Here is a 9937-nt window from a genome sequence, read left to right as displayed (position 1 = left end):
GGCCAAGCAAGTAGCTAGGCCTCGTCACAATATCAGTAAAATGAAATGAAATTAAATGATATATAATTGATATGTGTGGATACCTAAAACCCATTGATTTAAGGGCCTCGTGAGTTGTGCCCTTAACAGTTAACACCATCCATTCTTGTCACGAAAGCGCCCCCACAATCTCATCCCTTATTCACCTCCAATTATTTTCTCTGGCCTGTGGGTTCATCTCTATTCTCTACCTCCTCTTCCCTCTGTTTTTTAAGAATTTAAGTAAATATTTTATTTTATTTTATGAGTAACTGATCATCTGATTCATACAGATAGGTGGCCAGGTGAAGATCTCAATTTGAATCAAAGGAGGAGATCCATGTATATTCCCGGACGCGTACCTCGATCACAAATATTATTGCATATATGCTAAGTTTTGGTTTTGAGAGCAGCCGAATAAAATAGTGTATTATTATTAGCATAACAACAATATTATTTCTGAGAGTATAAAATAGATTCTTATTTTTATAAAGACATTTTTATATTTTTACTCTTTCATGTATAGATGATATTTTTATGCCTTCATGTATAAATAATATTGTGAATTATTAGATGATTTAATATATTTATATAATTTTTATATAAAAATATCTTTATATAAGTAGATATTTATAAAATATTCTAACATTTCTTAAGTCTTAACGATACAATTAAAATTTAAACTAAAGAATGAACCTAGAATTAATTGAACCAATATTGATGTTGATAATTATTGTTGAAGAAAAATTGTGCTACAAAAATCCATATTTTGGATGAGAAAAGCTCTGCATACAAGTCATTAGAGCTTGTATACTTTACAAGTTAATTAACGAATAAACCTCAAAAATACTATACAAGGTCTACGTTCTTCTTCTTCTTCCTTTTCCTTTTCTTTTTCTTCTTTTCTTTCTTTTCTTGCCTTCTATTCTTGCCTGATTATCCCGAAGTATAGCTCGTCCTCTGGGAAGGTCGGTGGACTTCAGGGGTGAACCAAGATATATGTCGGCAAAGGATGAACGGCGGGGGTGGGTACCTGCAAAGGCACTCCGACGCTCAAGTTAGTGCAGAGTGGATAATAGATTTTTATTTTTGGAATAAGTGACATACCTTTCTTAGCTCTTCCTGTCTGCTTTATATTAGCGGAAAAGATCGGCCGTTTTCCTTAGGTCGTAACGGTCAGGAAGAGATTTAATTGTAAAATTCGACGTTATTGATTAATGGCCGTTATGGAATCGTCAGTTATGTTTGGATCTCAGGCGTTACCGAGCTATAACTCGTAACCGATGTTTACTAGTCATATCACAGCCCCAAGCTTGACCTGTTTTAAAGAGATAGGTTGAGCTTTATCATAGGCGAGTTATAGCTCGGTACACTGTGCCCCCAAATCAGCGTATCTCTTTAAAGTAACTGAAAAGACTGGCTACTGTAATTATTACCCAAGTATCGATACGTGTAAAATTTTAATTATTACTTTCTCTAGATAGGTGCAAGTTCCAAGATTTAATTTTAACCGTTGGTAGTGTGTTTCATTTAAGGGTATTGATTTTTATCATAGATTGAAGAAGTTAAGCAACCAAACGGTTAGCATTTTTGTTTCTGTACCAGATTGGAGGGTTTTATCTAGAATCTTTTAAACACTATGGGTACTAGAGGTTAGTGACATATCTGTTTCTGCTTTTCATTTCTTTTCTCCTATTCCTCTGAATCTATCAAGAACAATGAGTGAGAAGAGAGTGAAATCGTTGCCCAAGGTCGAAGGCGATGAGTCGTACGACTGGGTAGATGATGATGTAAAAATAAGGGCTTCTTTATTTTCGGATAAGGATAGTGTTAGTCAAGTTAATATGGCTAGGGTAGTGAAGCCTGGTTTTCGCTTAGAATTATTGCCATGCAATCGTTCTGATCGCGTTTTTCATCGAAAAAAATGACTTCGAAAATTTCTTTATGTATAGTTGCGTTTTAGAAGAACTGAGAGTCCGGCTCCCATTTAGTCAGTTTGAGTGTGACGTTTTGAAACAACTGAACTGTGCTCCGTCACAAGTTCATCCCAATGGTTGGGCGTACATAAAGTGTTTTCAGGTTTTGATGGAATTTCTGAAAATTAATCCGGAGCTGGAGCTTTTCTTTTCATATTCCAAGCTAAAGGGGTATGGAAGGGATTGTGGGTAAATTTAAACAGTACACCTGGTTTTTCAGTTTTCAAATTATATAAATCTTCCTTCAAAGATTTCAAGGAAATGTTTTTGAAAGTTAAGTCAGTGGATGAAGAATTCCCCTTTTATCTAGATGAACACCTTGGGGAGAAGTTTCCCTTGTATTGGTGTTGTCAACCCCAACATATTTTGGGTCCTGAATTGATAACTAGCCGAAATGAATGTATTATATCTTTTCTGATGGAAATGGTAGATAAGGGCAGAGTGGTGTCTGTGTCTGAGTTGCTCCCTTGGGAGGATAATAGGTCGGCTGTGATGGATTATTTTGGTGAGATTATATTTTGTTTTGAGTTAGTTTTTGGTTTGAATAATTGTTTTACTGATGATTACTTTTTGTCTTTCTGACAGCTGGAAGATTTCCGGGATTGTCGGCTTCTACCCTTAGGGCACGATTTAAATCCAAGAATTTTGAAGGTTCGTCTTCAAATGCTGAAAAATGGATGTTGGGGGTGAAGTTGACCAGCCCCCTCCCCGGAAGAAAGGGATTATATTTAAGAAAAGGAAAACTGATGATACTGCTACCGGCGGAGAACAGGGCAAAGAAGCTGTTATTCAACTTGAAGACCTGTCCAGTTTTAGTGCAAAACAGGATAAGCTCCACGCTTTTGAAAATGACGGAGATGGCTCATCTGTTTGGAATCGGGGGTTTCCGTTCAATGTTGTTGCAGAGGAGGTTGTCCAAAGTTTTTCGGACATAGCTCGGGTGGAAGAGGCTGGGGATGTAGGAGTTGATCAGTTTCTTCAGGTTAGCTTATTTGGTTGATCCGTCTTAATCAAATATTTGTATTGTAGGCTTTACACTGCTGAGTTTGTAATTTTCAGGTGTTGGGTTTTCGTTTGGCCTGTATTGGACGAAGTCAAGAGAAAAAGCACAAGAAAATTGCTACTGAGGTTGATCAGTGCGCTGTTTTGAAGGAACAACTGATTTCGAAAGAAACAGTCCTAACTGAACTAAAGAAAAATGTTTCTGACTTGGAAGGGGAACTGAAGGTTGAGAAAGAAAATTGTGAAAAGGTTTCCAAGCTGTTGAAAAAGAAAGAAACGGAGCTTGAAGATAAAAATAAACGAGTTATTGATCTAACCACCCAAATGAAGGAGTTTGAGGCGAGTAGAGAGGGTGATATTCTTGACGCCTTTGCTGAAGGCTTTGAACGGGCTGTGACCCAGGTGAAGTTTCTTTTTCCTGATGGTGGCTTTTCACTGCTGGACCCGAGTAAGGTGGTTCGAGATGGGCAGCTTGTAGATGATGAAGAGGTCATCGAAGAAGGCGGTGATAACTTAGTTAACTAATTTGTTTTCCGTTTTTATTTTGGGAATCATAGCCCATGACTGTGTTATTCTGTTTGAGAGCTCTGCGTAATTAGGTTTTGTATGACCCTAATTACTCTGTCTGATGCCCGTGAAAGGGGTTTGTGAACTGTATTTTGAGTATTTATCTATTTTGTCTATTAAGAGGAGTAATGTGATGACTAGTTTCCTCATGATGTTTGTGTTTTTTGCAAACTTAAGGTAATGATAGTTAATAAATAACATGCTAACAATTCTTGTAAATATAGTTGAATTTTATTCAAAGCAGTACCTTAACAATATAATCCAGGTCGGCTAGCCTCGTTAAAACCTTCTTGAGCAAAACCCTTTTAGGGAAAAATCTCAAGTGAGGGAAAAGAGTACTAGCATTCTGCTTTTTGTCTTAACTGTAATATTGCTTTAAAGAGTTGATATTCCATGTACTCGGTAGCTTAGTACCGTCCAAATGTTCCAGTCTGTAAGCTCCTCTCCCGAGGACTTCAAGTACGCGGTAAGGTCCATCCCATGTTACTGCAAGCTTTCCATGGGAAGGTGGTCGGCGAGCTTCTTCAGTTTTCCTCAATACGAGATCGCCAATGTTGAAGGATCTTGGCTGAACTCGTTTAGCATGTCGTCGGCCAAGCTGCTGTTGTAAAGCTCGGTGGCGAATTGCTGCTGTATTCCTGACTTCCTCTATTAAGTCGAGTTCTGCTTGGCGAGCTTGATCATGATTCTCTGCTTGCGTTCGTAAAGATTGTTGCGAAATTTCTATAGGAATCATTGCCTCAGATCCATATACCAGGCGGAATGGAGTTTCTTTAGTGGATGTGTGCACGGTAGTGTTGTATGACCACAATACTTCTGGAATTAGCTCTGCCCAAAGTCCCTTGGCGTTGTCGAGCTTTTTTTCTTAAAGCGTGCAGAAGGACCTTATTAGCGGCTTCGGCTAAGCCATTAGATTGTGGGTGCTCCACGGATGAGAAGTGCTGGTTTATATTTAGGTTTTGCAAAAAATGCCTAAAATTATGATCGGTAAATTGCCAACCATTGTCTGTGACAATATGTCGAGGAATTCCAAATCGGTATATGATATATTTCCAAACAAAGGATATCATCTGGGAAGATGTGATTCTTGCCAAGGGTTGTGCTTCAATCCATTTACTGAAATAATCGATAGCAACAACCAAATATTTCATCTGTCTTGGGGCAGTGGGAAACAGGCCGAGGATGTCGATCCCCCACTTGTTAAATGGCCAACTTATGATAAACTGGTGAAGATGCTCAGCTGGAATGTTAATGATCGGTGCGTGCTTTTGACATTGATCGCAGGTTCTGACCTTCTTTCTGCTATCCTCCCAAAGGCTCGACCAATAGAAACCGGCTCGAAGTATTTTCTGTTCTAGGCTCCTTGCCCCCGAGTGTATCCCACATATTCCTTCATGAGCCTCGGCTAGTACAAGATCGGCCTCATTCCTGTCCAAACATTTTAAAAGTGGTCGGGAATATCCCCGCCTATATAGAACATTATTCATTAATGTGAAGAAAGAGGCTTGTCGTCGGAATCCCTTCTTATTTGAGATTCCTTCTGGAACAGAGCTGTCCTTTAGGTATTGTATGTAAGGTAGTTGCCAACTTTTCTCATTTAAAGTGTTCAAAGTGCTGATAATATATATGCTCGGCTTATCCAAAGTCGATTGCAGTAGTGTTGATGTGTGTGATTGTGTAGTAGCCAATTTTGATAGAATGTCAGCCCTATTATTTTGTTCTCTGGGAATATGGAAAATTTCTATTTTTTTAAAATTATTTAGCAGTTGCTGAACAATTTCTAAATATTTCATTAAAACTTGGTCTTTAGTTTGAAAAACGTTATTTACTTGTTGGACCATTAACAAAGAATCACAATAGACTTTTAAGCTAGTAATATGTAAATCAGCAGCTAACCTGAGCCCCGCGACTAGGGCTTCATATTCAGCCTGGTTATTACTTGCCTTAAAGGAGAAGCAGAGAGAATGCTCGAGGATGATACCCTCCGGACTCTCCAATAGTATTCCAGCCCCTGACCCCTGAGGGTTTGAAGCTCCATCCACAAACAAGGTCCAATATGAGAATTCTTCTTCCAGACCTGGCTGAGTGAGCTCTGCCACAAAATCGGCTAAGTATTGGGACTTGACAGATCCTCTTGGCTGGTATTGAATATCAAATTCTGAAAGCTCAATAGCCCATTTGGTAAGTCTGCCTGCTAATTCCGGTTTTGAGAGGATCTGCCGAAGAGGTTGTTCGGTTCTGACGATGATGGTGTGTCTCTGGAAGTATGGTCGGAGTCGTCTCGACGAAAAGACCAAGGCTAGTGCTAGTTTTTCCAACCTTGGGTAGCGAAGCTCGGCACCTTGGAGTGACTTGCTTAAAAAATAGATCGGCTGTTAACCCATCTCTGTTTCTGTTACAAGGATAGAGCTAATTGCCACATCAGTAATAGACAAGTATATATATAATGGCTCATTGACCTTCGGCCTTTGTAAAATAGGTGGTTTTGAAAGGAATTGTTTTAGATTTTGAAATGCAGTTTCACAGCTTTCAGTCCATTCAAAATGTTTTTGTGTTCTTTTTTAAACACTGGAAAAAATGAAAAGACTTTAATGCCAAACAGGGTAGAAATCTTGATAAAGCCGTGAGTCTCCCTGTTAGTCATTGAACTTCTTTTACTGACTTTGGGCTTTTCATATCTAGTATCGCCTGACATTTTTCCGGATTTGCTTCTATTCCTCGGCTAGTAAGGATGAACCCGAGGAATTTTCCTCCGCATACACCGAAAGCACACTTTTCAGGATTCAATCTCATATTATACCGTCGAATTTGCCCAAAAATCTTGGCTAGGTCTTTGACATGAGAGTTGCCGACCATGGTTTTAGCGACCATGTCGTCCACATAAACTTCGATATTCCGACTTATTTGGCTCTCGAAGACCTTATTCATTAGTCTCTGGTATGTTGCTCCTGCATTCTTTAAACCAAAGGGCATAACATTATAGCAATAATGACCATATTCAGTTATGAAGGCGGTTTTCTCTTGGTCAAATGGATGCATGAGAATCTGGTTATAGCCAGAATATGCGTCCATAAAACTTAACAAACCATAACTGCAAGAGTTGTCAACTAAAGTGTCAATGCAAGGTAAAGGATAAGCATCTTTAGGACATGCCTTATTTAAATCAGTGAAATCGACGCACATGCGCCACTTACCGTTATTCTTTTTTACCATAACAACATTGGCGAGCCATGTTGTGAATCTGATTTCTCGGATGAAGTTAGCCGTAATGAGCTTTTTGACCTCCTCAAGAGATGCAAGGCGTTTCTCGGCGCCAAGATTTCTTTTCTTTTGTGAGATTGGCCGAGCTTCAGGATTGATTGCCAATTTGTGCGTAATGACCGATGGATCTATTCCGGGCATATCGGCAGGGGTCCAGGCAAATAAATCGTCATTCTCACGCAAAAACCGTATAAGGGAATCTTTTTCCTCCTTATTGATGTCGTTCCTACAAAAGTGAATTTCGTGGGATCACCGGTTAGGGGGACTTTCATTAAGTCCTCATTTGGCATAGGCCGATCTTCAAAGTCGGCTCTTGGATCTATTTCTGTCAATCTCGGCTGGTCAGGTTGTATGGAGTTGACCTGTTCCATGTTACTCTTTTTTATGGGCTTCAGGCTTACGTTATAACATTGCCGAGCTTCCTGGAGGTCGCCGTATATGGTGGCCACTTCATTATCCTGTACAGGAAACTTAACACAAAGGTGAACTGTAGACACAATTAATGCAAATCTATTTAAAAATGGTCTACCTAAGATAAGGTTATATGGACTAAAGCAGTCGACAACAAGATATTGAATATCTTGTGTCTTAAATAATGGTTGCTCACCGAGTGTGGTCTGTAACCACACGGATCCCAGAACAGGAACTCGCTCTCCCGAAAATCCGACCAAGTCACCATGGTATGGTTGCAAAATGTTGCTACTTAACTTCATCTTTTCAAAGGTGGTAAAAAATAATACATCAGCACTGCTCCCGGGATCGAGGAGTACTTTGCGGACTATTAAGTCTCCCAACTGAACAGAAATTACCATTGGGTCGTCATAATTAGCATCGGTGTGATTAAAGTCGGTGGAACGGAAAGTCATTTCTGGGAAGTGTTGATTCTGCTGTGGAACCTTAGCGGCGTCCGTTACTGCTAACATAGCCCTATAAGTTCTTTTTCGGGCCGAGCTCGTATTTCCGCCCCCAGCATATCCTCCTGAAATACAATTGATGATTCTTCGAGGTTGGGCTGGTGCTTTATCCTTTTCTTTTGATGATGGGGTTGCTGCTGATGGGTCGGAAGCCGAGGTTACGTTTTTTTGCATATGCCCTGCAATAAACTTATCAAGGTGGCCCTGTCTTGCGAGACGCTCGAGGAGATCTTTAGCAATCACACATTCATCGGTTGTATGCCCGTATTTCTGATGAAAAGTGCAATATTTGGATTTATCGACAGTTTTGGACTCTGGGTAAGTGCCAGCTTTACGAGGAGGCTTAATTAACTTGGAATTGAGTATTTCTTTGATGATGTCATCCCTTTTTGCGTTGAACTTGGTGTACGAGTCATAGCAGGGGACAGGCTTAAAGGGTTTCTTGCTATCCCGAGGTTTATCATCATCCTTGAGGATAGCTGATTTTTCTGTCTTTCGAGCTTGGCGAAGTTCTTCAACATCTATCTGTCCCTTGGCTTTTTCGCGGAATTCTGCCAGGGTATTTGGTTTAGTTACAGCAATTGTTTCTTGGAACTTGCTGGGACGAAGGCCGCTTTTTATGGCGTGGAGATGGACTTCAGGATGAAGATCGGGGATTCTCATGGCGACCTTTGTAAAGCGAGTAATATAATCTTTCAGGCTTTCTTGTGGCCCTTGTTTGATGGTCGTCAGGTAGTCTGAATCGTGCAGGTATATTGCTGATGCTGCAAAGTGATCTTCGAATTGCCTCGCCAATTCCTGGAAACGCGATATTGAATCTGCAGGCAAAGAGCAAAACCAGTCAAGTGCAGGACCGTCCAAAAATGATAGAAAACAACGACATAGAATAGGGTCGGATGCACCGTTAACGATCATGATAGATCGAAATTTTTTAATATGTTTCTTCGGGTCTCCTAACCCATCATATGGGGTTAAAGTCGTTGGCAGGGTGAACTGTCTGGGTAGTTGAAAATTCATTATGTCGGCCGTGAATGGGCCGGCGGAGTTGTCACGCTCCTCGTCCTCAGCGTCTGGATGCGCCTCTTCCTCCTCCTGCTGAGGTGTTTCAGAAATATGTGTTGGCATTGATTGACGCTCATGATTTTTGTCTCGGTTATGATGATCATTGTTATGCTCTAACCGAGCATTAACCAATTGTGCGATTTGATCTTGCATTCTTTGGTTTTCCTCTGCCATTCGTTGATTTGCTTGTTGAAGCCCGGTCACCATCCGTAGGAGCTCAGATGAGGTAGGGGGAGGAACATCAGCCATGAACGTATTTTAAGGATGTTTTGGGGCCTTTGTGAATTATATATCAAGACTATTCGGCCCCACGGTGGGCGCCAAATGTTCTTGCCTGATTATCCCAAAGTATAGCTCGTCCTCTGGGAAGGTCGGTGGACTTCAGGGGTGAACCAAGATATACGTCGGCAAAGGATGAACGACGGAGGTGGGTACCTGCAAAGGCACTCCGACGCTCAAGTTAGTGCAGAGTGGATAATAGATCTTTATTTTTGGAATAAGTGACATACCTTTCTTAGCTCTTCCTGTCTGCTTTATATTAGCGGAAAAGGTCGGCCGTTTTCCTTAGGTCGTAACGGTCAGGAAGAGATTTAATTGTAAAATTCGACGTTATTGATTAATGGCCGTTATGGAATCGTCAGTTATGTTTGGATCTCAGGCGTTACCGAGCTATAACTCGTAACCGATGTTTACTGGTCATATCACCTTCTCTTTCTCCTTCTTCTTCTTCTTCTTGCTGCACGTTCTTCTTCCTCTTCCTCTTCTTCTTATTCTTTTCTTTCGTTTCTTGCTTTCTCTTTCTCGTTCTTCTTCTTCTTACACGTTCTTCTTCCTCTTCCTCTTCTTCTTATTTTTTTCGTTTCTTGCCTTCTCTTTCTCCTTCTTCTTCTTGCTGCGCGTTCTTCTTCCTCTTTCTGTTCTTCTTCTTCATTTACGTGCTTTTCTCTCTGTTTTCTTTTTTCGTTATTCTCGATTTCCTTTTTTTTAACATCAAGCTCTGAAATCCTTTTTGAAGAAGAAGAAGCAGCAGAAGATGACGAGGAGAAAGAGAAAGAGTTTTGAAATATGCATAAGGTGTACTTCAACGAATTTTGGATGTATTTTTTAAATCCTTTGAGTGTATTTTTGTAATCCTTT

The 9937-nt window shown here is 40.3% G+C and overlaps 2 protein-coding genes across 2 annotated transcripts; one reads left to right on the top strand and one right to left on the bottom strand.

Annotated features, from left to right (window-relative positions):
- Positions 1–3817, top strand: LOC140183762 (uncharacterized). Its single transcript, XM_072232733.1, has 3 exons — positions 1–207; positions 312–2976; positions 3054–3817. The coding sequence occupies exons 2-3, from the start codon at positions 2668–2670 to the stop codon at positions 3519–3521; spliced, it is 777 nt and encodes a 258-aa protein (XP_072088834.1). The 5' UTR covers positions 1–207; positions 312–2667; the 3' UTR covers positions 3522–3817.
- A 104-nt stretch (positions 3818–3921) lies between these two features.
- On the bottom strand, positions 3922–9049 carry LOC140183401 (uncharacterized). Its single transcript, XM_072231815.1, has 6 exons — positions 7432–9049; positions 7239–7311; positions 6364–7050; positions 5460–5918; positions 4564–5030; positions 3922–4334 (listed from the first exon to the last, which is right to left on the bottom strand). The coding sequence occupies exons 1-6, from the start codon at positions 9047–9049 to the stop codon at positions 3922–3924; spliced, it is 3717 nt and encodes a 1238-aa protein (XP_072087916.1).
- Positions 9050–9937: the final 888 nt, after the last annotated feature.

Source organism: Arachis hypogaea, chromosome 3 (genome assembly GCF_003086295.3).
Source record: "Arachis hypogaea cultivar Tifrunner chromosome 3, arahy.Tifrunner.gnm2.J5K5, whole genome shotgun sequence".
Lineage (NCBI taxonomy): Eukaryota > Viridiplantae > Streptophyta > Magnoliopsida > Fabales > Fabaceae > Arachis > Arachis hypogaea.
This window is presented reverse-complemented; position numbering and strand designations above follow the sequence as displayed.

What these genes read in the sequence shown, in the direction of transcription:
- LOC140183762 (XM_072232733.1), top strand. Translation starts at nt 2,668, where the DNA reads ATGGATGTTGGGGGTGAAGTTGACCAGCCCCCTCCCCGGAAGAAAGGG. An exon ending in GAGTTGATCAGTTTCTTCAG is followed by an intron (nt 2,977 to 3,053) that starts GTTAGCTTATTT and finishes TGTAATTTTCAG; the next exon opens with GTGTTGGGTTTTCGTTTGGC.
- LOC140183401 (XM_072231815.1), bottom strand. Translation starts at nt 9,049, where the DNA reads ATGGCTGATGTTCCTCCCCCTACCTCATCTGAGCTCCTACGGATGGTG. An exon ending in ATTTTTGGGCAAATTCGACG is followed by an intron (nt 5,919 to 6,363) that starts GTATAATATGAG and finishes CTATTTTTTAAG; the next exon opens with CAAGTCACTCCAAGGTGCCG. An exon ending in ACATATTGTCACAGACAATG is followed by an intron (nt 4,335 to 4,563) that starts GTTGGCAATTTA and finishes CATCCACTAAAG; the next exon opens with AAACTCCATTCCGCCTGGTA.